Below are 27,784 nucleotides of genomic sequence, written 5' to 3' on the forward strand. Positions count from 1 at the left end.
ATGTCCCGATTCTTTTCCCATGTGGGCTTTTTTGGCGGAGAACATTAACAGTGGCATGGAGGGTCGAGGTATCCTGATTAATAAGTTTTATGAACTTGATTCCTACGGGATCGATCACATCAGAAGCTTGACAATGAAACATATGTAGAGCATAGGTACCATACTCACCACTACTATATTTAACGATACGGTGATCGATCCAAGAATTATTAAGAATAGGGGAAAGGCCGTGGATATCGATGAGGAGGAATGCCTGCGGTGGCTGGGTTCTCGGCCTCCGCAATCCGTCGTGTTTGTGTTTGGGGAGCCAATTTATTATGAACGACAAGCAAATATGTGTGCTGGCTATGGGCTTAGAGGCGAGCAGGCAAGCTTTCGTGTGGGCAATTAGACATCCTCACACTGAGCCCAAACTGGAAGTGACCGAAGTGGGTTTTCCAGAAGGATTCGAAGAGAGGACCCGAGATAGAGGGCTAATAATATGGGGATGGGCTCCTCAGCTCCTTATTCTCTCGCATCCTTCCATCGGTGCATTCCTGAGTCACTGCGGGTGGAACTCTACACTGGAGAGCGTGAGCATGGGAATCCCCATGATCACGTGGCCCATGATTGCAGATCAACCATATAACTCAAAGCTTCTGGAAGAACACCTCGGTGTGGCCATAAGGATATGTGTGGGTGTGAACAGTGTGCCAGATGAAGAGGAAGTAAGAAGGGAAGTGACCATGCTTCTAGCGGAGGAAGAAGGGAAAAACATGAGAAGGAAAGCTCAGGAACTGAGGAAGCATGCTAAAATGGCTGTCAACAAAGAGGGATCTTCATTTACAGAGTTGCAGGCTTTTGTTCGAGACATGCAACAGCTGCACAAGAATTGTGTTGCGATGGAATTTGAAGGGTAAAGTCCATTCTACAGCAATTGTAAAATGATCTCCTTGGGATTTTAGTGTATGTTTTTATCCAATTGGGAGATTGTTGGACTTTTTGGAAGCTGATTAGTATTATTTTATTTTTCAATATATATGAAGTTATTGTTAATATAAGTTTACTGAAGCATTTATGAAAGATTTTAGATTTAATCTAGATTATTCTGTATTACTTCTTTTATAAAGTTTTTTTTTTGATTTTAAAATTGTTTTGATTTCAGAAATATAGTTTTAAATATTTTGTTATGATTTAATTTCATAACAATTAAATTCTATCCCACTCATATCTCCACTTCCTTCTGATTGATTGGATTTCGAGATAGTTAAATTTTATTAGAAGCGAATTTGAGTGTCATTTATAACTTTGAACAAATTTTCTTTTCCCTATACCAATAGTGTTTGATTCGTTAAATTTTCTTAGAAGCGAATTCTAGTGCCATTTCTAACTTTGAACAAATTTTTTTTGCCCTGCACCCTCAGTGTTTGATTCGTTAAATATCATTGCATCCATGTTTGTCCCTGTAAATGATGCACATATTAAAAATCATGAGAATTCGGAGTTGAAAGAAGTAGTGTTAAAGATCAATAAAAATTGCTCATTCTAGTAAACATGGTTGAAATTACAAGAGAACATGATGTCAAGTCACAAGTACTCTGAAAATGTTCACAATTCGTTAAATTTTCTTAGAAGCGAATTCTAGTGCCATTTCTAACTTTGAACAAATTTGTTTTGCCCTGCACCCTCAGTGTTTGATTCGTTAAAGATCACTGCATCCATGTTTGTCCCTGTAAATGATGCACATATCAGAAATCATGAGAATTTGGAGTTGAAAGAAGTAGGGTTAAAGATCAATAAAAATTGCTCATTCTAGTAAACATGGTTGAAATTACAAGAGAACACAATGTCAAGTCACAAGTACTCTGAAAATGTTACAAATTTTCTTTTCCCTATACCCACAGTGTTTGATTTGTTAAATTTTCTTAGAAGTGAATTCCAGTGCCATTTCTAACTTTGAACAAATTTGTTTTTCCCTACACCCTCAGTGTTTGATTTGTTAAAGATCACTGCATCCATGTTTGTCACTGTGAATGATGCACATGTTCAACCATCCTACAAGATGCAAGGTAAGTTTTCCATTATTTCGCTCTTCTGTGTCTTTTAAATTCTGTTGTTTATGGAACCCATGTGCGAACCTCATCCTTGAATTAGATTTGGTGCAATTGCTAAGAGTTGGCATTTTCTTGCAGGTGGGAGATTAATTTGTAATGCTTTTTTTTTTTTTTTTTTTTTTTTTTTTTTTTTTTTTTTTTATAAAAGTAGTGTTTTGTGTTGAAAACTGTATGGATGATCTGTAAGATTTACTATAAGGATATTTTATGCGTAATTTCATGGTAAATTTTCAATGTTTTCAATTATCATGGCATTTTATTAGCCTCTTCCCTCCTCCATTTAGTATATTTGTATCCACTGATCTTTCCTTAATATTTTTCCCAATTGTTTGTATAATTGAGATTTCAATTTTGTCCTGTTGATTACTTCTCATCAAATACAGTTTGTCCTGTTCGAAGTTCTAGGAGGGTTCTGGTTCTTTTGAATCATATAGTTGGGCAAAACCAGGAATTCTATTTCATTCAAAAGAGTAAGTTCCATACCCCTTAGTCCATACAATCAGTTTCATGGAGTTCAAGCTTGCCTTAAGCCATATTGTGTATAGTGCCTTGGTACACACTTGAGAAATTGGAACAATGGTTGATTGTGGTAAGTCACTTTCTATTCAGGAATTTGAAGAGAGCGAAAACCCTGAACATTACTTTCAGGAGCTTGTTTTACTTGCCAAGGAGGGTGTGCAAAGAGGAAAGGTTAGTAATGATTATCATATTTGGATGATGCCTCATGGTGATGTTATATTTATCCCATTTCTTGGTGAAAAAATTGATATTTGTATGGTTAAAAGGGATGACATTGTCTTCCCTTCAAAAAGTACATTCTTAGCCAAGTTATATCAAAATAGCATTCCAACCTCCTCATGTAAAGTCAGGGAAAATGCATGAAATATAGCTTACCAGAATTTGTTCCCAAGGATTCAGATGGGCTGAACATTGAACAGATATAGAATCTAAAGTTCAAAATACATTTTTCAAGCCCAAGACGCCCTTTAACTTTATCTGGAATGGGTCTATATAGCTATGAGTACAGTCATAATATATTAATATTGTTATTTTTCTATTTCTTATGACTCCTTAAAGTTTTATTGTATTAGGTTGTGGTTTCTTGGTCTTGGTTGCAGAGAGAATTATAGGTTTTCCTCCTGTTTTTATTGGAACATGGTTTTATCAACATTTCTGAGATGAGCAAAACATATTTTGTAGTTAGTTCTTGTATTTAATTCTTTTCAGTAATAGTTTCCTTTTCAGACACATCATCTTTATTCCTATTCGGTATCGTGCATGAGGTTGATGCTAGTGATACTTTTGACAATGTTTTATTATGGTCAAAATTTGAGTTGTATGCTATAGTGATTTTATTCCATGGACATGTAGTATTTGTGACCTCATTGAAGATACGTTTTGAAGATTTTGTATTGATAGTGTTTGAAGGATCAAATGCTACAACAGTTCTTGTACCATCTTCAAGATTCAGCTAACTATTTCACTTGTCCCCGACTCCATAACACATTTCGTTGAAGGCTTGTCACATTAATTTACGAAGAGATTTAGGCTCCATCATTGCCATTAATCAATGATCTATTATTTGACTACTAAATTGTGAAGGTTTCATCCCTCTAGGCCCTATCACTGACATTGCCACAGCTATTGGAGATCTGAACCCTCAGTAAAAGTTTATTTGTCAGGCTTTCAAGGGTATTTTCAGTATAATCATCCCACAAAAACCTTGTAATCTTGTCTCTGCTGGAGTGAATGGTTTTGGGACTATTCCTCTAGAAGGTATTATTCATCTCTTTAGTGATTAATCTTGCTAATAGTTAGCTATAGTGGATTGATTTTCTTGACAGTGGTATTTTTTAATTTTCTCTGAGTTCTAGTGCATTCCTCTCATTACTTTGATTATGCAGTATTGGGCATTTGGATAGCTTGAGGACTAATCTTCTTCTAGGCTTCTCTAGGCCTAACTGTAGGATTTTAAGGGACTGCCCTTTGCTTAGAACTAACAGTTGGCAAATACACAGGTATTGCGCCATTCATTGGAGAATTTTCTCACTAATTTTGGGATAGGGCAGTTTCTATTTGCAATAAATTTTTTCTAACCTCTATCTTGGAGTAAAAAATATCTGAATCTGGATCAATTGTCTAAGGTCTGGTGAAAGCAATATTCAAATCTGATCTCATTGGTAGCAGGTCTGGGCACAAATCAAGAATTTTTTGAACCATTTGAAGTCTGTCCTTGGAGAAATTATTGAAGTCATCATAAATGATTTCTGCTTTTCTTGAGGCAGCTATCTATTTTGTAAAGTCTTTATCATTATTGCAAAACCTAGCCACACTTATAATCATAATAACAAGCCTAAGTGCACTAAATTTGTCACACATAATAACGAGAAAACTCATACAAGTATCTAATATCTTTATTTCAGTGATTAAGTTTAAGCTTTCTATGACTGATCAGTGGATTGATATACATTTACAATGACTGATCCTAACCTACAGCAGGTTCCTTTTTATCTTGGCAGTGGTATTTTGAAGTCTAGTATCAAAATTGTACATTGGCTTTTGCCTTTTGATGACCTTTTTTCTAGAGATATCATTCATTGAAATTTCAAATTTTTGGCTTCATAAGTTACATCTTTCTCTTTGAATGCACAATGGCCAATTCACATTATAAGGGACACATAAGCTTGATCTAAGCAAACTTTAGATATAAAATTTGCATCTCTTACTTGTATTAAGAGTTAGCTATGTTATTTAAACCAGTCCTCTTTATGCTATTAGGAAACCTCCATGATGACATTTGAGGGTTAGAAGCACCACGGGTTGGTGAGAATTGTGTTGAACCTCATAGGATTTCCCTTCCAGAAGTGAAACATGCCATCAATGTTGTGGATTGCCAGTCTTCAGATCTCACTAGTGGAATGGTTGTCTTTGTTAGTGACATGTTGTAGTTAGCCGATGAATAAAACCATCTCAGATTCAACAAACTATTTCACTTGTTCCTGAATCCATAACACATTTCGTTGAAGGCTTGTCACATTAATTTACCAAGATATTTAGGCTTCAACATTGCCATTAATCAACGATCTATTATTTGACTGCTAAATTGTGAAGGTTTTAGCCCTCTAGGGCCTATCACTGGCATTGCCACAACTATTGGAGATCTAAACCCTCAGTAAAAGTTTATTTTTTCTTACTACTCCTTGGTTTTGCAGGTTAAACATAGTCTCCTTATTACTAGTTTGCATCCTTTGAACATAGTGATATTTGCATATACATTCATCGAGGTTTTGGTCCAGTTGCTGATTGAAGGAGCTGTAAAGTTTAACCCTCATCGATTCACTGATCAGTGGCCTATAATATTTATCCGAATTGGATCCATGAAGAATAATCAAAGCACCATGAAGGTAGCCAAACAGGACAGACATCAAAGATTTATGAGCACAGAGCGATCAGGAAGACCTCTGGACAGTGGCAGTTTGCAGCTAGCAAGGAAAGACGAGGACCTTGGTCAAAGCACGTTGACCAAGGCCCATGGAGACCACGCAAGAGGCAAAACACTTGGGAATCCCGGATCGGGAAAAGGAGGCCATTTATGATGCGTGATTAGCGCTGAGCAAAACCCCTCGAGAAGGAAAGGCCTCGAGTGCTTGGTCGCATGGATGCCGGGAAAACCGTGGGGAAAGCGCTAAAGGCTAAAGGCAGGACCCGCACTCCAAAACCAACGGTATATTAGGGTCACCCTTGGGCGGTAAGCAGATTTGTAGAAAAATGAGCGATTCCATTCAGTGCTCGATGCGTGGTAGGCAGAGGAGAGAGAAAACCACCGCTCATCGTATGCAAATGGTTGAGCAAGTCAACCACGCGAAATGAGTGAATGGTGTAGGATCTGGGGGCTCCAGATTTGATGGCTGAGATTGCCCCCGATGGAGGAACCAGATTTGAGAGGGGATTAAGCCGCGGCATAAAGAATTATGAAGTCTGATTTGACCACTAAGATGGCGGATGACTCATTCCATGGTGTAACTGAAGAACCGAACTGACGAGGAAGAGCTGGTGCAGTTCACGAGAGGACAAGTGGCCACTCCCTGTGAGCCGAGACAAGGAACTTCAAGAGAGCAACAACAGGGGATCCGATGGGGTGGAAGAGGAAGCGAGCAGTCATGAGATCGATTGGCTTTAAAGCCATGAACAGACAGAGAAAAGAAAAGACAGTGAAGCAAGAAGCAAAAAGACAGAGAGCCGATTTGACCTGCAGCATAAGGCAGCATCAAGCAATTCCTGAGAGGATCTGTCGGGAATTGAGCACAATATTGGGCTCCTCCCATTAAAGACTAGAGGGGTCAAGACTTGGATAGGAAAAGAGTCTATTCACTCTAGTGGCTTGGGGGATCCAAGAACCACCCTGCTAAGCAATTCTATTTCAGGAGACTCAGATTGAGCTCCTCATTATAAATCTCTGATTTAAAGACAAAATAAAAGAAGGCCACCACTGAAATCTGGACCGGAGACTTAGCTCCAGAGATTAGGGTGAACTCCTTATTAATTGTTGTGTTCTTGTATTTGCTTACTATTCTTCACTTGTTGTTTTCCATTTTCCAAGTGTTTGTGTATTTTGCAATCTCATCGATCTGTTGCCTAAAATGACATAGACACACACCAACACATGTGTCTATAATACCTTCATTCATCAATTAATTAACTGAGGTCACTCAAGGGTGATTTTTAGATCAAGTGGTATCAGAGCCCTAGGCTGTAAGGTTAGACAAGCTTGTGTTGGTTTAGTTGTTGAATTCTCACTAGATGAAAGCTCAAATTAGGAGAAGGAGGGTTGGTCGAAACTAATCCTAGAATTGGGAGAGTCTATCCTTGGAAGACAATGTCAAGGGAAGGTTCAATGGGGCCAGACCCTCAATTCATAGAAAGTTTCCTAGCCATAAAGTCCATGGTAGAAGAAATGTATAGGGACTTTAGAAAACACAAGGATGAAGATTCATCAGGCTCTAAACAAGACAAAGGAGAAGATGGGTCTCACTTCCATGACCACTCAAAAGGAAAAGGGAAAGAGGAAAGCTTTCTCACACCTCCTAATAGCCCTAAACACAAAAAGAAAGTATCTTTGATCAAACTAGATGTCAAATTTGATTTACCTATATATGATGGAGAGTTAAATGCAAAAAAGTTGGACAATTGGATTAGAAAAATTGATGTTTATTGGAGAGTACAGAACATCGATTCAGACAAGAGCAAGATTCAGCTGGCAAGCCTACGCCTTGGAGGCACTGCCTTGGTTTGGTGGGAAGGCAGAACCCAAGCTAATATGAAAAGACATGGTAAGACTATCTCTGTCTGGAGTGAATTTGTTTCTGCAATCCAAAAGCAGTTCTACCCATTGGCCTACATGCAACAAGCCATGATGAGTTGGCAAAATCTTCAGCAGTTGAAAGGGCAAAGTGTGCAAGGGTACACTCGAGAATTTAGAAAAAGAGAATTGATTCTAGGAATCTCATTAGACTCACCTGAAACTCTTTTGAAGTACATTGGTGGTCTACACAGCTACATGAGGCATACCATCCTCATGTTTAATCCCACTAGTATAGATGAGGTATCTGTACAAGATACTCATCTAGAACATAGAGGAAAGAATGGAAATCCAGAAGTTGGGGGACCATCCCAACCCACTGCAAGGAAGAACAAGGAGAAAAGAAAGCAGAAGTGGAAACCAAGGAAGGCTAACACTACACAGAAAAGCAAAGCTTCATGCACTCACTATAAAAAGTATGGGCATGATGATGTGCATTGTTGGATTCTGCATCCAAAGTTGAGACCTAAGAAGTTCGAGGGCAAGAAGAGGAAGACTTCTGTAGCTATTCAGAAAGATTTGGGGTCAGACTCAGGAGATGAAACAACCATTGCAGCCATAAGTATAAAAGGTAAGAATTCTGAAGCATCTACTAGTAATTCTGCACAATCTACTATTGATGAAGAAAATGAGAGAAAATGACATGAGCTTTTTCATATTCGAGTTATTTCCAGACATCAAAAGATTGATACTTTGTTTCATAGTGGCTCACAAGTAAATTTAATTTCTGAAGCAATTGTAAAGAAGTTGGGATTAGAAACTACACCTCACAAGAAACCATACCCATTAGGATGGTTGAATGATAAAGCACAACTACAAGTGACTAGACCATGCAAACTCAAGTTTTCTTTTGGGTCAGCATTTGTAGATGAGGTTGAGTTAGACATAATTCCTTTGGATATATGTGGAATTGTTTTAGGGGGTCCTTACTTGTATGATAGGAAAGTTATTTTCTATAGAGTTGATAACAAGTATCTACTTGTTAAACATGGAATCAAATACTTTGTAAGAGCTCATAAGCTCAAGAATAATTATACTCTCATAAACTCAGGGTAAATGAAAAGAATGATAAATTCATGCAAACAATTCTTACTGATGGTTGTAAAGGAAAAGAAACCTAATAAAACCAATGTATTTGAGGGCTGTAATGCTAAACAACAAGCTAATTTAGAAAAGGTTGTTTCAGAGTATGATATCTTCTTTCAAGAACCTAAAGGCCTGCCACCCAAAAAGGAAATAGTACATGATATTATTTTGCAACAAGATGCTCCGTTGCCTAACATTGGAATGTACAGGTTGTCTGCTTTAGAGAATGCTGAAATCAAGAAGCAGGTGCAGGAGTTGCTCGAGAAGGGTTTCATCAGGCCTAGCACATCACCATGTGGGTCACCAATTGTTTTGGTGAGAAAAAAATATGGCTAGTGGAGAATGTGTGTTGATTAATGAGAACTGAATAAGATAACAATCAAAAATCATTATCCCCTTCCTCACATAGATGATCTTTTAGATCAATTGAAGGAAACTGTTTATTTCTCCAAGTTAGACTTGCATAGTGGATACCATCAGGTCAGAGTTGCAGAACAAGATGCATGGAAGACTACTTTCAAAACAAAGCAGGGATTGTATGAATGGCTGGTTATGCCTTTTGGCTTAACTAATGCTCCTCCTACTTTCATGATATTAATGAATGATGTACTCAGACCTTTTCTTGATGATTTTGTTATTGTGTATCTGGATGACATTCTGATTTTTAGTAAAACATGGGAAGAACACTTAAAGCATGTTAAGCAGACACTAGATGTTTTGAAAAGAGAAAAACTTCATGTTAAACTCTCGAAATGTGAATTTGGCAAAACATCTCTAAATTATTTGGGTCATATAGTAGGGGGTGGTGAAATGAAAATAGACCCCTCTAAGGTGGCAGTCATTGTAAACTGGCCTAAACCCAAGTCTGCTATAGAAGTGAGAAGCTTCTTAGGGGCAGCACAATATTGGAGGAAGTTCATTTCTAACTTTTCCTCAATTGCAGCTCCTTTACATGCTTTAACAGGATTGAAAAAGGTGTTTCAGTGGGGAGGCAAATAGCAGAAAGCCTTCAACACCTTGAAAGAAAAGATTAGTACAGCACCTATACTAGCATTACATGATCTTCAAAGACCATTTGAGATCCAAACAGATGCCAGTGACTATGCCATGGGAGCAGTGTTGACACAGCACGGTAAACCCATATGTTATGATTCTAAGACTTTTAATCCTACCGCAGTTAACTATCCTACATATGATAAAGAATTGTATGCATTACTTCAGAGTGTGAAAAAGTGGAAACATTACTTAATGGACAAAGAGATAGTAATACATACTAATCATCAACCACTTCAATATCTACACTCCCAAACTAAGTTGTAACAATCAAGACACTACAGATGGATGGGTTTGCTACAACAGTTTCATTTAGTCATCAAATATAAAAAGGGCATACATAATAAAGTTGCAAACATGTTATCTCGACCCATTATAAATTCTTCTACTATAATTAAGCATAATTCTGTGCTACATGAAAGCTACATTGAACAATATGCTCAAGATATAGACTTTAAAGATGTATATGCAACTGAGTCAAGGCAAATGGGTAGAATGATTAGATTATCATGTAAATGACCGACTCTTATACCATTGTGGGAAACTCTACATTCCACAAACTGAGAGAGTAAAGATAATTAGAGAAGCACACACTTCTTTAATATCAGGTCACTTTGGGGTAGGTAAAACAGTTGCACAGCTACAAATATTTTGTTATTGGCCAAAAATGAATGAGACAGTTTCTAGATATGTAAGAGGGTGTACTATGTGTGCTAAAAGCAAGCCTAGCAATAGAAAACTAGGCTTGTACACTCCACTACGAGTTCCTTCTCACCCTTGAGAAAGTGTTTCCATGGATTTTGTTGGAGGACTGCCTAAATCTAGGAAAGGTCATGATTATCTGTATGTTGTTGTGGATAGGTTCAACAAAATGTGTATTTTGATACCTTGTAACAAACAGATTACAGGTAAACAAACGACAAAACTATTCTTTGAACATGTATGGGTTCATTTTGGATTACCCACCTCCATTGTATCTGATCGAGACACCCGATTTGTGGGGAATTTTTGGTCAAGTCTATGGGAACTGATGGACACCAAACTAAAGAAAAACACAGCTTTTTATCTGCAAACTGATGACCAGACAGAAGTAGCTAATAGGACAGTGATCCAGTTACTCAAAGGATATTGCAACAAACATCCTAAGCTTTGGGATGAACATTTGTGTTATGTATAGCATGCTTACAATAGAGCAAAACATTCTTGTACACAGAGATCTCCTTTTGAGACCTATTTTGGTTTTGCACCAAGGTCTCCTTTAGATTTTGTCTTTGGTAAAGATACCACAGTTGAGGGACACAGTGATCTGGATAAGGCAACTAGGTTCATTGAAAAAATCCAGGGAATCCACCATGCAGTACAGGAACAGCTGGAAAATAGCCAAGCCAAATACAATGCAAGGCATGACAAGCATCAGATGGAGCATAGTTTCCAAGTTGGTGACCAAGTCTGGTTGTATATCAACAAGGACAGGATGCAAAGTGAGGGTAAAAAGCTAAAGCCTATCAGGTATGGATCTTTCAAGATACTTGAGAAGATTGGTGAGAATGCTTTTCACCTTGATCTACCAGCTTACATGCACATCTACTCAGTCGTTCATGCAGATTGCTTGAGATTGTTTGAACCTTCACTAATTGAGGATCCCAAAGAGCAGAGTCAATTGCCTTCTATTGATGACCTGCTACCTGAATATCTTAATGAATTTCAGGAAGACATAGTTTTGGATAGAAAGGTGAGGATGATGCACAGGGGAGATGTTGAGTACCTTAGAATTGGGCTCAAAGGTTCAAAGCTGAGTAGTGCAAAGTGGATAGAGATTGGACAAGTGAGACAATTGTACCCTCACTTAGTCAATGCTCGAAAACCAACTTTTGGTGGTCCAAAAGCTTTTTCAGTGGGAAGGTCGTGATCTGAATTGGATCCATGAAGAATAATCAACGAACCATGACTGTATCAAAAATGGACAGGCTTCAAAGATTTGTGAGCATAGAGAGATCAGGAAGACCTCTAGACAGTGGCAGTTTGCAGCCAGCGAGGAATGAAGAGGACCTCAGTCAAAGAGCGCTGAACGAGGCCCATGGAGACTACACAGGAGGAAAAACTGGCACTTGGGAAGCCCAGATTGGGAAAAGGATGCCATTTCTGATGCACGATTAGCGCTGGGAAAATCCTCTCAAGAAGGAAAGGCCCCGAGTTCTTAGTTGCATGGAAGCCAAGAAAAATGTGGGGAAAGCGCTAAAGGCTAAAGGCGGGACCCGCGCTCCAAAACTGATGGTATATCGGGGGCACCCTTGGGCGGTAAGCGAAATTGGAGAAAAATGAGTGATTCCATTCAACGCCCGATGCATGGCAGGTAGAGGAGAGAGAAAACCACCGCTCATCGCATCCTAACGGTCGAGCAAGTCAACCGCGCGAAATGAGCGAATGGCGTAGGATCTGGGGGCTCTAGATCTAACGGTTGAGATTACGCCCGATGGAGGAATTGGATTTGACAGGGGATTAAGCTGCGACATAAAGAATTCTGAAGTCCAATTTGACCGCTGAGATGGCAGATGACTCATTCCATGGTGTACCCGAAGAACCGAACCGATGAGGAAGAGTTGGCATAGTTCGCGAGAGGACAAGTGGCCACTCCCTATGAGTCATTGATGATGACGCTGAGGCAGGGAACTCCAAGCGAGCAGCAAAAAGTGATCTGATAGGGATGGAATAGGATGAGATCGATTGGCTTTAAAGCCATGAATAGACAGAGAACACACGGGGATGAAGAGAAGAAGAGAACGAAGATAGAGAAAAGAAAAGATAGTGAAGCGAGAAGAAGAAAGACAGAGAGTCGAGCTGACCTGTAGCATAAGGCAGCATCGAGCAATCCCTAAAATGATCTATTTGGAATTGAGCACAACATTGGGCTCCTCCCATTGAAGACCAGAGGAGTGAAGAATTGGATAGGAAAAGAGTCTGTGCACTCTAGTGGCTTGGCGGATCCAAGAACCACCCTGCCAAGCAATTCTGTTTCACAAGACTCAGATTGAGCTCCTCATTGTAAATCTTTGCTTTAAAGACACAATAAAAGAAGGCCACCACTGAAAGCTGGACCGAAGATGTAGCTCCGGAGAATAGGGTAAACTCCTTATTAATTGTTGTGTTCTTGTATTTGTTACTGTGCCTCTCTTGTTGTTTTCCATTTTCCAAGTGTCTGTGTATTTTGCAATCTGATCGATCCGTTGCCTAAAATGACATAGATAGACACTAGCACATGAGTTTGTAATACCTTCAGTCATCAATTAATTAACTGAGGTCACTCAAGGGTGATTTTTAGATCAAATCTCCTAGACCAAGAGGATTATTGAAGTCATCATAGGTGGATTTCTGCACTTCTTTAGGTGGCTATTTGTTTTGTAAAGTCTTTATCATTATTGTATAACCTAGCCACACTTAAAATCATAATAACAAGCATGAGTGCACTAAATTTGACACACATAATAACGAGAAAACTCATAAAAGTATCTAATCTCTTGATTTCAGTGATTAATTTTAAGCTGTCTATGATTGATCAGTGGATTGATATACATTTACAATGATTGATCCTAACCTACAACAGGTTATTTTTTATCTTGGTAGTGGTCTTTTGAAGTCTTGTATCAAAACTGTGCATTGGCTTTTGCCTTTTGATGAATTTCTTGTTGATTGTGGCTTGAAATCTCCTGGTGATTATCGTATTAGCTAAAATTTTTGGCTTCATAAGTTACATCCTTCTCTTTGAAAGCACAATGTCATGTTGTTGAATTAGTTTTCCCAATTTTGAGTTGTGATCCGATAACTTTGTCAACCATCAATGTGAAGAAATCATTAGCTCTATCCTTCTCCATCTAAGCCTATCCATTAGCACAATGTGCACAGTCACCTTTCTATTGCACTCATCCCACAAATACAAGCTTCGTTGCATATCACCCTCCTCTGTCCAATAGTTCCAAAATACATGCTCTGCCTCCTTAGTCATGGATTTCCTACCGAGTCCCTGAATTAATAAATCAACATGCTCTGTTTCTTGTTATAGCTTCTTCCTATACAAGCATGAAGAAAGTTTTTCATGCTTGAACTAGATATAATGTTCCATGTGTTTTACAGGTAGCCATATTAATATATACTAATTCAGGGGTTGTTGTCCTAGCTCTTTCCTCTAAATGTTGTTCACAAGCTTTGGAAATGGATGCATAATGATCGCAATCCATCTGGCAAGGTACAACTCTAAAAGCGTCCTAACGTACTATTTGTTGTCAATTTTAGAATTATGCATTTAATAAGAATTTGCAAGCATTTGAATGATGGTAATTCATTTTCCAGGCCACAGCAAATACTGCACCCCAACTGTGGTAGCCAGTAAGTGGAATTCTTATGACAAATGATATGAGTGACACAAATCCAGAAGAAGCAGTCTCATGCATAGCCTTGTCAAAGAATGATTCTTATGTTATGTCCACTTCTAGTGGGAAGGTGTCCCTATTCAACATGATGACATTTAAGGTGAAACAATTTTGTAGAGTGTAAACAAGCATCTATTATCTTGATTCTTGGGTTTATTTGCTTCATCTTACTTGGTTTAAACTATAATTTTATTATGTATGATTTCAAATTTATCACATATTGAATCAGAAATTCATCCATATAGGTTGCCATGGTCTTGTTAAAGCATGCCCTGACACCTAGTTCTTTGCAGGTCATGACAACATTTATTCCGTCCCCACCTGTAATATCTTTTCTTGCTTTCCATCCTCAAGATAATAATATCATTGCTATTGGAATGGATGGTTCAACAATTTAGATACACAATGTTCGAGTTGATCAAGTGATGTGATAATTTTTTCTATAAATTCTCTCTTGTCGTCATTACTAGATTGACAATCCAAATAAGTTGATTCCATGAATATAAAAATCCCTTCAATTGCCTGATTGTATGTGATAACAAAGCTGAAGGCCCACCAGAAGAGAATAACTGGTCTAACATTTTCTCATTCTCTCAATATTTTGGTATCTTCTGGGGCTGATGCTTAGGTGTACATCCCATACTTGATATACATATCCACATTGTGTTTTCTTATTTGCATTTGAGTCACTCGTTGAAATAATTAGTTTCTCATATCAATCTCTGTGTGAAACTTTGTGTATGGAGTATAGATGGATGGTATAAGCGAAAGACGAAATATATTCAGCTGCAGGTGTCAAGACCATCACCAGTTGATGGAGATACTAAAGTATTGTTCCATAATGATCAAGTCCACTTGTTGGCCGTGAATGAGAGCTGCCCACAAAAGGGACTAAAGGGTGGGTGCACATTTTCATTCATTAATAAGGAGATTAACGTTTTCTTAAGTTTATCAGTTTAATATTGTGTTACTTCTGTTCAGAAAAATGCAATAAGGAAAGGAATAGAAACCGACAAAAACGGAAAGAGCACGATCTAACTCTTATGTAACGTCCAAATGAGGAGTCGATTTCAACATAAAGTCATTCGCGGCATGCAGACGGAGAGCAATCCTGCCTTTAGTATAAGGCCAAAATGAGAGGTCAATAGTTATTCTCCTTAAAACAGTGGAAACGCACTTTATCAGAAAGTCCAAATGAGCGATCCAACATCAATCTCTAAAAGACTGAAGCAACAAAAGAATCACTTTCAACAAGTAAGCGAGGAGCGGCCCTAACTTTAATGGAAGCACAAATTAAAGGTCAGGTATCAATCACAAGAGAAATTCAATTTACAATGAAGCACGGAAGGATGACCAGAAGAATGATCAAAGGATTAATCAAAATGTTCCCTCAACGAATACTGACTTTCTTTATGTAGAAACGTAATATTCATATTTTATTAGTTACAAACTTGCCATGAATAGACCAAACTTGTTACATCAAGTTCTCACGGGAACTTATGTCGCTATATAATGTTGCCCGGAACAAATGGTAATCATAAAGCTTTTTGTTTTTTTTTTGTTCTTTTCCACATTACAAGTAAAAGTCACTAATATGAGATATTTCAGCAAAGCTTAATTTTCTATATTTCAAAAAAGTTGTCACCGTTAAATACGTCATTTAAAAAAAGCCTTGGGAAACTCCATGTTATTTTTCTAAACTTCTTCTTCGTGTGGAAGCTTCCTAGTCTCTTGGAAAAAGTGGTAACGCTCTGATTAGTATTATTTTAAGAGCATCTTGAAGATGGTTCACACATTTGCTAATTTATGTGAAAATGAGCGAATGGCGTAGGATCTGGGGGCTCTAGATCTAACGGTTGAGATTACGCCCGATGGAGGAATTGGATTTGACAGGGGATTAAGCTACGACATAAAGAATTCTGAAGTCCGATTTGACCGCTGAGATGGCAAATGACTCATTCCATGGTGTAACCGAAGAACCGAACCGACGAGAAAGAGTTGGCATAGTTCACGAGAGGACAAGTGGCCACTCCCTGTGAGTCATTGATGATGAAGCCGAGGCAGGGAACTCTAAGCGAGCAGCAACAAGTGACCTGATAGGGATGGAATAGGATGAGATCGATTGGCTTTAAAGCCATGAACAGACACAGAACACACGGGGATGAAGAGAAGAAGAGAACGAAGACAGAGAAAAGAAAAGATAACGAAGCGAGAAGAAGAAAGATAGAGAGTCGAGCTGACCTGTAGCATAAGGTAGCATCGAGCAATCCCTGAAAGGATCTGTTGGGAATTGAGCACAACATTAGCTCCTCCCATTGAAGACCAGAGGAGTGAAGACTTGGATAGGAAAAGAGTCTATCCACTCTAGTGGCTTGGCGGATCCAAGAACCACCCTGCCAAGCAATTCTGTTTCACAAGACTCAGATTGAGCTCCTCATTGTAAATCTTTGCTTTAAAGACACAATAAAAGAAGGCCACCACTGAAAGTTGGACCGGAGATGTAGCTCCGGAGAATAGGGTAAACTCCTTATTAATTGTTGTGTTCTTGTATTTGTTACTGTGCCTCTCTTGTTCTTTTCCATTTTCCAAGTGTCTGTGTATTTTGCAATCTGATCGATCCGTTGCCTAAAATGACATAGATAGACACTAGCACATGAGTTTGTAATACCTTCAGTCATCAATTAATTAACTGAGGTCACTCAAGGGTGATTTTTAGATCAAATCTCCTAGACCAAGAGGATTATTGAAGTCATCATAGGTGGATTTCTGCACTTCTTTAGGCGGCTATTTGTTTTGTAAAGTCTTTATCATTATTGTATAACCTAGCCACACTTAAAATCATAATAACAAGCATGAGTGCACTAAATTTGTCACACATAATAAAGAGAAAACTCATAAAAGTATGTAATCTCTTGATTTCAGTGATTAATTTTAAGCTGTCTATGATTGATCAGTGGATTGATATACATTTACAATGATTGATCCTAACCTACAACATGTTATTTTTTATCTTGGTAGTGGTCTTTTGAAGTCTTGTATCAAAACTGTGCATTGGCTTTTGCCTTTTGATGAATTTCTTGTTGATTTTGGCTTGAAATCTCCTGGTGATTATCGTATTAGCTAAACTTTTTGGCTTCATAAGTTACATCCTTCTCTTTGAAAGCACAATGTCATGTTGTTGAATTAGTTTTCCCAATTTTGAGTTGTGATTTGATACCTTTGTCAACCATCAATGTCAAGAAATCATTAGCTCTATCCTTCTCCATCTAAGCCTATCCATGAGCACAATGTGCACAGTCACCTTTCTATTGCACTCATCCCACAAATACAAGCTTCGTTGCATATCACCCTCCTTTGTCCAATAGTTCCCAAAATACATGCTCTGCCTCCTTAGTCATGGATTTCCTACCGAGTCCCTGAATTAATAAATCAACATGCTCTGTTTCTTGTTATAGCTTCTTCCTATACAAGCATGAAGAAAGTTTTTCATGCTTGAACTAGATATAATGTTCCATGTGTTTTACAGGTAGCCATATTAATATATACTAATTCAGGGGTTGTTGTCCTAGCTCTTTCCTCTAAATGTTGTTCACAAGCTTTGGAAATGGATGCATAATAATCGCAATCCATCTGGCAAGGTACAACTCTAAAAGCGTCCTAACATACTATTTGTTCTCAATTTTAGAATTCTGCATTTAATAAGAATTTGCAAGCATTTGAATGATGGTAATTCATTTTCCAGGCCACAGCAAATACTGCACCCCAACTGTGGTAGCCAATAAGTGGAATTCTTATGACAAATGATATGAGTGACGCAAATCCAGAAGAAGCAGTCTCATGCATAGCCTTGTCAAAGAATGATTCTTATGTTATGTCCACTTCTGGTGGGAAGGTGTCCCTATTCAACATGATGACATTTAAGGTGAAACAATTTTGTAGAGTGTAAACAAGCATCTATTATCTTGATTCTTGGGTTTATTTGCTTCATCTTACTTTGTTTAAACTATAATTTTATTATGTATGATTTCAAATTTATCACATATTGAATCAGAAATTCATCCATATAGGTTGCCATGGTCTTGTTAAAGCATGGCCTGACACCTAGTTCTTTGCAGGTCATGTCAACATTTATGCCGTCCCCACCTGTAATATCTTTTCTTGCTTTCCATCCTCAGGATAATAATATCATTGCTATTGGAATGGAGGGTTCAACAATTTAGATACACAATGTTCGAGTTGATCAAGTGCTGTGATAATTTTTTCTATAAATTCTCTCTTGTCATCATTACTACATTGACAATCCAAATAAGTTGATTCCATGAATATAAAAATCCCTTCAATTGCCTGATTGTATGTGAAAACAAAGCTGAAGGCCCACCAGAAGAGAATAACTGGTCTAACATTTTCTCATTCTCTCAATATTTTGGTATCTTCTGGGGCTGATGCTTAGGTGTACATCCCATACTTGATATACATATCCACATTGTGTTTTCTTATTTGCATTTGAGTCACTCGTTGAAATAATTAGTTTCTCATATCAATCTCTGTGTGCAACTTCGTGTAATGAGTATAGATGGATGGTATAAGAAAAAGTTGAAATATATTCAGCTGCAGGTGTCAAGACCATCACCAGTTGATGGAGATACTAAAGTATTGTTCCATAATGATCAAGTCCACTTGTTGGCCGTGAATGAGAGCCAGATTTCTATTTATAACGCTTCTAAACTGGATCACTTGGTGTTATATACATATTTTGGCACTGCAACCCCAATCACATATGTCAATAAACCAAGGGCTCTTAAACCCCTAAAAGTGTTCTTTCACACCCTAAAGGATCATGGTCAATTGATTACATCATTTCCCAGAAGTTCCACCTAAAAAACCACTTAGAACTGGCCAAAACTGGACCATACAGACTGCTCCATGCTTAGTGTACAATTCATACTAGTTGCTACACTAGCTAGGTGCAATGCATACTGAAAGAGCCCTCTATGGGGTGCGATGGACAAGAGCAGACAAATGGCAGAGACAGTTTGCTAAGTGAAAACCCAAAGAATCTTCTAGAAACTTCTCATATGACATTGGCCTCTCTGAATTCACCCAGGGATGAGTAAGGGATCATGAAATCTCCAAGTGGAACTAAGAACTATCAGTGAAATGACACCAATCAAAAACCCAAAAGCTGACTCACCCCTATGCAAATATCTATAAATGGATCCCTCATCTGAGAGATCTAGAGGCTGGAATTTTGTAATTTGTAAGGAAGTGTTGTTGGTTTCTCTTTGAGAAGAAACATTGTATTGTTGAGTGATCTTGATTTTCATGAGGCAAAGAGGGCTTTCATGCTGGGAGGATGATGTTGGATCAGACAGCTAGGTTGTAATCCTCTCTTCTACTTCTACTATCAATAAAGCTCTTTGAGTTTTCCTCCATATAATTGTGTATTTTTAAATCTTGTTATTTCTGGATGCAATTGTATGGTTAATGTATTTTTTATTTTGCATTGTTTAGAATATCATAGATCTTGATGCTTTGATGGTGTGTTGTTTCTTTTCCTCTACAGATATTCTCTGAAGCAGGACAAGTAGGATAAGAGTGGCAAGCTCTATCAAGGGAGAGAGGAAACAAGCAAGGAGTGAAGCGGAAGATACAGGTTGGTGCTCTATGCTTCTCTCTTATCTATCATACATAAAGGAAATCTTGAAGCACTTTGAATTGTTTGTTTCTAAGATAGCTACCCGTCTTAGTGGGATTAGCAGATCAAAAAGACACTAGTTTTCCCGGAAACAAAATGGTGACTCCTCTAGGCAGCAAATAGTTTGTTTGTTTGTTACTGTTGTTTGCTTTATGAACTACAGACAGAGCCTAAAGTTAAGCTAGCTAGCTTTCGAACTGCTTTTGCTATGCAACTGCAATGTCGATCAACGCTGCTTTAGTCAATCTCTAGGTTGGCTTATGAACTGAACATCTAACTTTCAAACATCCTAAGTGCCCTTGTGGTAGCTCAATAACCTCATAAGATCATACCCATATAATTTGTTTTTACTGTCTATCATAGCTCAGCCTAAATCACTGAACTTGGCTACAAATTTTGAAGCAAAAACCAAGCTTAGTTTTGTTCCCTAGTCCATCGCACTATCTCTAACTGGCAGTCTAGATGCATCGCACCTCCTGTATGTTGCAGGTTAGATGCATCCATGTTTCCCTTAAGGATAGGTGCGATGATTGAATGATACTGTTTCCTTCTCTGGAATTTGGTTTTTTCTTCCTTGTTTTTAGTACTATTCAGTAGTTTTGCTGCTTATGATCAATATATCATTACTGAAGCCGTCTTCCTTTACATTATTCAGCCTCCATTGATTAGGATTTGTGAATGTTCTTTATGTATTTTTCATCATTTACAATCGTCCTTCGTCAAAAGTAGCTTAATCGAACTGCCGTTTTTGATGAAAAGAAGTGTCACAACTTTTGTTTTGAGTCAAAAAGAAGAGCGTCAGAAAGTCTTCCTCTTCTAGATAGTCGATTGTACTGTTGCCATTGTATTTGATTTGAATTATCAATATTTGAAGTGTCGAAAGCAGTTTTCCATTCGAAATTGAAAGTGTCGTCTTATTCTTCTTTTCATTTTGAAGAGAAATTAGTTAAGTGTCGCTTTGAAGAAAATAGTTCAAATCTGTACTTAGTTTTCTTTTTGGCATTCTCACATTAAGGAAATGGAAAAACAAATACATGCATGTGCATTTGCATTTAGACTGCATGCGGAAAATGATTTAGGGAAAGTGCATTTAGTGTGTGCTCTCTACTCTCTATTGAAAGAAATCATGCTCTTCTTTCCTTAGTAGCCAGGATTTTCATTGATAAAAGAAAACAAACGACTATTTATCATTTTAGATTGCATATTTAGGAATTTTAAATCTACATCATGGGGTGAACCTTGACAGGCAAACTTCTAAAAATATCAACTCCAAAATAAACCTCAATGAATATAAAAACACTTTGGAACCTAATTCACAACATCTAGAAGTCTAAGCTAGAGACGTATTCCAACATTGTAAAACCTAGTAACTATCGTTTTCATCAAACGTTGGGTGATTCCTCCTCTTTGATATGGCAAGTGCCAGTACAGACTTGTGCTCCCCGTACCATCGAGTATATATTGGGAGACCACAATAAGCCGATATCCTTTATCCTTAGGAAGTCGTGTCTATTGCCCTATCAATCACAATGCTCTCAACACAGCATTCGGGAAGATTGACTGTTGTACATAAAGTCCTTGGTAATTTCTGTTTAATTTACCACCAAGGTGTATATTGCAGTTTTGCGATTGGTTTGGTAATCCCTGTGTCTAGAATTCCAGAGTAGTCACTTCCATTCCTTTTCGACTCCTTAAAAGAGAAGGTTCATCTGAGCACTTGTCACTTCAGGCTCATTAAAAATCAAAGGCGACTAGAGTCACCTTTAGCTTTTTCTCGACTCTTAAAAATTGAAAAAGCAAAGTTGTGTCAAAGCATCATAAAATTTATTTAATTCAGAATAACATCCCTATTCCTTCTTTGATCTTAGGTTGAGGAAATGGAGTCCACCAACCAAAGATTTCCGCATGGAGGAAATCCAAGTCCTTTCTCTTCTTGGAGAGATATTCGTGCTCCATATGTAGCTACATTGTCCCTTCTAGGAATCACAATTGGCCTTCCAGTATGGCTTTTCTCAACCTCTGTCATTCAGAACATTGTAATTCCTCAGCAATTGAATCAGCAACTAGATGATACTGGAGTTGCTCCCTCACCTTCTACTTCATTTGTTTCTCCCTCTTCTTCTTCCTCTTCACTTGGTGAAACTAGTGATACTAAAAACCAAGTAACTGAGAAGAAGAAGAAAGGGAGGAGAAGAAGAAGAAGTCAGTCAAGCAAGGGGGCAACCATGCATCATCCAGTGAAAATCCGCACACTGAACCTTCCAAACCCAAATCTCCATGCATAATTTTCAAAGGAAACCACTTTTTCCTTGCATTCCATAGATCTTGAGAGACTGGTCTCCCCGATTGCACCATTTGGTGTCATCAACCTCTATCGATCATGTTGAGAACACACCATCGACTAGTGAAAACGAAGTCAATGGAAAAAAAACGAAGATTTAAATTTCCTTGTAGGTTGTGTGAAGGCAATAATGCCCTTCACCGTTGTCCTTTTATGGACGAAGCTAAAAGTGTCTTGGATAACCGACCTGCTTCACCGCAGCAATTTATGCCTGGATACAGGAAACTCTTGCCAAGTCCATCGCTAGTTGAAAATCCGACTGACATACCTCAGTTGTCAGTCAAAATGCCTATGATTGAAGATAAACCCTCTGAGTCCATACCGGACCAAAGTCAACAAGTTGAGACAACAGCTGACCCAGTCTTGCCTTCAGAAGGTCCACCATCAAATGATACAATTTCCAAAGAGAATGAGAACGACACCGTTCAAATTCTTTTTATTAGCACAAAGTTTGATGAACATGGGGGCAATATACCTGTTCCTTTTCGACAGAAGGGAAGTTCCCCATTTCAAGAGATTCACCCAGCCATTTATTCAGTCCCCCCTCCAAGCAATCTAGTCGTTTCCTTCGATTGGAATCTACTAGTGGGTCCCCACCTTCGAGGTAATTTACCATTCTGAATCATAGTACAAGTTTACAAAATGATCATGTTTGGCACTATCATAGATGAAGGGGCTTTCATGATTATCCTTTCCTCAACTGTTTGGAAAGCACTTGGTTCACCATCGCTTCTACCTAAGAATTCAAATTTGTCAGGCTTCAACAAAGGAACTAGTTGACCATTAGGGATCCTTCCAAATTTGTCTATAACTTTGAGAAGGAAAACCATTCACTTGAATGTGATAGTAGTCCAAGGGCCACTAGATTACAATCTACTCCTTGGGTGTGACTACGTTTACAGCATGGGAGCTATTGTTTCCACACTCTTTCGAGTGATGCGTTTCCCACATGAAGGCAGAATGGTGCAACTTGTCGACCAGCTTTCATTTCCCAGTTCAAACACAGCTACGAGTCAAACACAATCCCTAAATTGTCTCTTTGCATCAAGAATGTCTCTTCAACCTCCAGTTCATCCACCTAATTACTGCAAGTAATTTGGTGAATATAATGAAGGTTAGGGGGCATGCACCCTAGTCTATTCGGCAAGCGAACCTAGATGAAACACAAATTTCCTTGTAGGTTATATGACTAGTCTGAAACACCATTTCCGTATAGGATATGGAATCAATCTGAAACATTTATCTCCTCGCACGTTATGTGATTGGAAGCTCACACCATTCACCTTTTTCTATTTCAATGGATAGAGCCAAGGAAGTGTTTTGTCTGCTCCGCAGACAAAATTATCCTGCTTAAGTACAGTAACTTCCATAAGGTAAGTGGAAATTCTTGTTTTCTCAACGCCTGGGGGTATGCAAACCTTTTTTATGCAAGTGAAAAGCGACCAGCGTAACTCTAACCTCATAGTGTTTTAGCCTTACTTTTAGCTTAACTACTTAGGTTAGGTGAATGGTCTGATCCACCATTCACCTTTGTCGGCGGCATGAAGGCAAATCAAAGGAAATGTTTTATCTAAACTATCCTACCTAACCTTAGTAGTTCATTAACTCTTAGTGTAGTTAGTTCTGTAGTTTGGTCATTTCCATCCTGCATACAAAAGGCAATGAGCAAAGTTTCGCATGGGGCAAGCTCACTAAAAAATGAACCTACTAATAAGATACTTCTTTAAAGACGAATGGCTTGAGTAATGTTACCGTAGGGTTCAACTCGTTAAAAAATAAACCCACCATTGAGCATAGTTTCTAAAGACTCAAGCTCATTAAAAAATGAATCCACCCTCGGTAAATAACCTTTGTGATTGCATTGTTATCAACCTTTTGAGCCTTGGTTGTGTTCTTACCATCACCTCCATTCTTTTGGCCGATCATACGCCTCCACTTGATTGTTTACCCTTTTGAGGAACAGCCACAACGAGTGATTCTATTAGCCACCCTCATTACGCTACCGTGTTTGAGAAGTTCCAAACGTACCTGGAACTAGTTGCTACCCGAAAACATCACTTGTTCCTCAAAAATGAGTCTATTTTAAGCTCTTTTTAGACTCGTAAAATATGAAAAGATTGCCGAGCTACTAGCCTTTCTAGCTCATTAAAGTAAGGGGAAGCGCCATCCCTCCTCTACATTTTAATATTTTTGGACCCGAGGGATCATTACACAAAAAGATCGAGCGCTTGTCTTATTCCGCTCGTTAAAGCTATTGAAAAGTCATCCCTTTCGTATTATTTTACACTTTTTTGAACTTAATGGATTATGCCACGAAAAAGGACTACTAGAGTTTCCTTTCCGTCTCTTTTCAAACTCTCTAAACATGAAAAGGACTGAGTTATCTTTGTCATTAAACGTGTTAAAACAATAGCGACAAACTTGTCCATTGGACAAGAGTGAGTTTCACTGTCACTAGGCTCGCTAATACATAGCGACAGGTTTGCTCGAAGGACAAATTATAGAACAAGCATATGTTATCCTCCTCAAGCTTGAAAAAAATAAAGAGGTACTGGTCAGCAATGACTGGGGAAAAAGGGAAGAAAATTTGAAGAACTTCATTGGTAGCAGGTTGCTCTTGAACATGACACTTTCACTCCATCACCATGATTGAGTTAGGATGGGTTATTCCGTTCACCGGTCACAACACCATTGGTCCTCCGTACCATCCATTTTTGGGGTTAACGCTACTAATCCATCTCAGTGTTGCCGATATGTTCAAGAGAAGTCATTCAGAGAATTCACCAACCCAGCTAACACCTCATCCACTGCAAATTCAGAGAATTCACCAACCCAGCTAACACCTCATCCACTGTAATACCTTCACCCTTCATTTTTCATGACCGCCATTCCTAAACCTTGTATCATCAGATCGTTTTCACCTCTAGAAAATCATTTGCTTCATTTCATGTTGTAGATGTGGGATTCATTAAGGCCCTCCTACGATGGGTCACTTCTTGTCAACATCAACTCATTATCCAAGAAGTTGACTTAGGAACAACCCTTTCAGTACTTTGAATCTTGCATGCCTCAATGGCAAGTTTCTCACTTTGGGCGACAGGTTTACATCAATGGCCTTCGACCGAAAGATTTAGCATGGTGTTCGACATCAGATCCTATATTCACACCACGTGAATTGTACTATGGTACCTTGAGGGTCATTATCATTATCGGTGACTCCTGTCATGCCTATTAATAGCTTACATCATTGCCTAGTAATCAGGCGATGTCTTTCCATGTTCTACTTCAGAACATCTTTTCGCATAGATCGACTTGTACATTGGGCGAAGATTGAACGAGTTTGAAGACCCCAGATCTAGTTTCATCCATCCGAGCTGTGATATATTCAAGAAGATAAAGACATAAAATGTACACAGTACCTACACAGATGATCATCCAAGCTAAGGGATGATGGCTCTACAAGAATCACTAGTCTACAACAGCAGGCGATTATCTTTCCTATGTACATGAAAATGAATTTATAAAGTAGAGCATGGGAATGCCCGCCTCAGCTAGATCATGAAAATAATATGAAGATAATGTATTGTATTGTATTTTATACAGGTCACCTTCCAATTCGAATACCTCGGATCCTCATGATAAAGCATTTCACCCGACATCAGAAGATTTACGACCTCATGCTCTAGGGGGCAACTGTTATAGACATATTTGGGCACTGCAACCCTAATCACATATGTTGATAAACCAAGGGCTATTAAAACCCTAAAAGTGTTTTTTCACACCGTGAAGAATCATGGTCAACTGATTACATCATTTCACAGAAGTTCCACCTGAAAAGCCACTCAGAACTAGCCAAAACTGGACCATACAGACTGCTCCATGCTTAGGGTGCAATGCATACTGAAAGAGCCTTCTGTGGGGTGCGATGGGTGAGAGCAGACAAATGTCAGAGATAGTTTGCTAAGTGGAAACCCAGAGAATCTTCTAGAAACTTCTCATATGACACTTGCCTCTCTGAATTCGCCCAGGGATGAGTAGGAGATCATGAAATCTCCAAGTGGAACCAAGAACTATTAGTGAAATGACACTAATCAGAAACCTAGAAGCTGACTCACCCCTCTGCAAATATCTATAAATGGATCCCTTATATGAGATATCTAGAGGCTAGAATTTTGTAATTTGTAAGGAAGTGTTGTTGGTTTCTCTTTAAGAAGAAACAGTGTATTGTTGGGTGATCTTGTTTTTCATGAGGTGAAGAGGGCTTTCATGCTAGGAGGATGATGCTGGATCAGACAGTTGGGTTGTAATCCTCTCTTCTACTTCTACTATCAATAATGTTCTTTGAGTTTTCTTCCATATAAATGTGTTTTTGTAAATCTTGTCATTTGTGGATGCAATTGTATGGTTAATGTATTTCTGATTCTGCATTGTTTATGATATCATAGATCTCGATGCTTTGATGGTGTGATGTTGCTTTGCCTCTATAGATTTTCTCTAATGCGGGACAAGTAGGAGAAGAGTGACGAGCGCTATCAAGGGAGAGAAGAAGCAAGCAAGGAGCCAAGCACAAGATACAGGTTGGTGCTCCTTTCTTCTCTCTTATCTATCATACATAAAGGAAATCTTAAAGTGCTTTGAATTGTTTGTTTCTAAGATAGCTACCCATCTTAGTGGGACTAGCAGATCAAAAAGACACTAGTTTTCCCGAAAACACTTGGGCCATGTAAGCCTGTGTTTTCAGTGTAACATCTTATAATGTGAGTAATCTTATACAGTACAAATTAGACAAGTATTTTCCTTGTTTCTTATTTTTTATCTTTGGCTAGCAAGATTGGTTTATGTATCATATTTTAACGAAAATACTGCCAGGGAATCTAAAAAGCTGATAAAATGGCGCATGATTGTTGTACATGTCTGCATTGCAGTGGACGCCCCATGATTCACTGTCTGCATCAATTTCAAATGCAACATACTCATGTGATGGCCTTCTAATCTATGTTAGCTTCATCGATGGTGTTGTTGGAGTATTTGATTCAGAAAGCTTGAGGCCACATTGTCGTATTGCACCTTCCATATATATACAGCTGGGCTTGAGCAGGTTAGTAGCTTTAGCTATCTCATAGCACAATCGAAAACTTCAAAAGTTCAATGGAATTTCCATTTTAGAGAAAAATTATACCATGGATTTGTGTTGATTTATATGTGCAGTGGCAATGTCTATCCACTTGTGATTGCTGCACATCCATCAGAACCTAATCAGTTTGCCGTTGGGTTGACTGATGGAGGTATTCAAGTGATTGAGCCTCTAGAATCAGAATGCAAATGGGGTATAATACCTCTGGATAATGGAACTATCAATTCAAATCCAGCTGCAAGCAATCAAGGGTCAGAATTACATTCAAGGTAACGCTTGAAGAGCAGAGTTGAAAGAAAAAAAGAGAGGAAGAAAAATCAGAGTCATTTGTGCTACCTTGTGCCTTACAATTATGATTTATCTGTTCGTATATCTACCATCAATAGTGGTGCCATCTATCAGAGTCATTTGTGCTACCTTGTGCCTTACAATTATGATTTATCTGTTCGTATATCTACCATCAATAGTGGTGCCATCTTACCAGGATCATTTCTCTTTATACTAAATTGTTAGCAGAGGTTTTGATATTTTGTTTTGAGAGGGTGTGGTATGGAAGGCATATTGGCAAGATTGTAATTTCTTACTGGAACTAGTTCAGG

General features: G+C 38.4%; 1 protein-coding gene and 1 pseudogene across 1 annotated transcript; both read left to right on the forward strand.

Moving 5' to 3' along the window:
* Positions 1 to 239: 239 nt before the first annotated feature.
* Positions 240 to 899, forward strand: LOC149183370 (putative UDP-glucosyl transferase 73B6). The gene has a single exon (XM_089414926.1). The coding sequence runs from the start codon at positions 240 to 242 to the stop codon at positions 897 to 899; it is 660 nt and encodes a 219-aa protein (XP_089271052.1).
* Positions 900 to 2,669: 1,770 nt separating this feature from the next.
* On the forward strand, positions 2,670 to 27,784 carry LOC149183371 (protein TOPLESS-RELATED PROTEIN 2-like; annotated as a pseudogene).

Source organism: Pinus tabuliformis, chromosome 3_2 (genome assembly GCF_031772625.1).
Source record: "Pinus tabuliformis cultivar Carrire ecotype Pingquan chromosome 3_2, CPIR1, whole genome shotgun sequence".
In the NCBI taxonomy this organism is placed as follows: Eukaryota; Viridiplantae; Streptophyta; class Pinopsida; order Pinales; family Pinaceae; genus Pinus; species Pinus tabuliformis.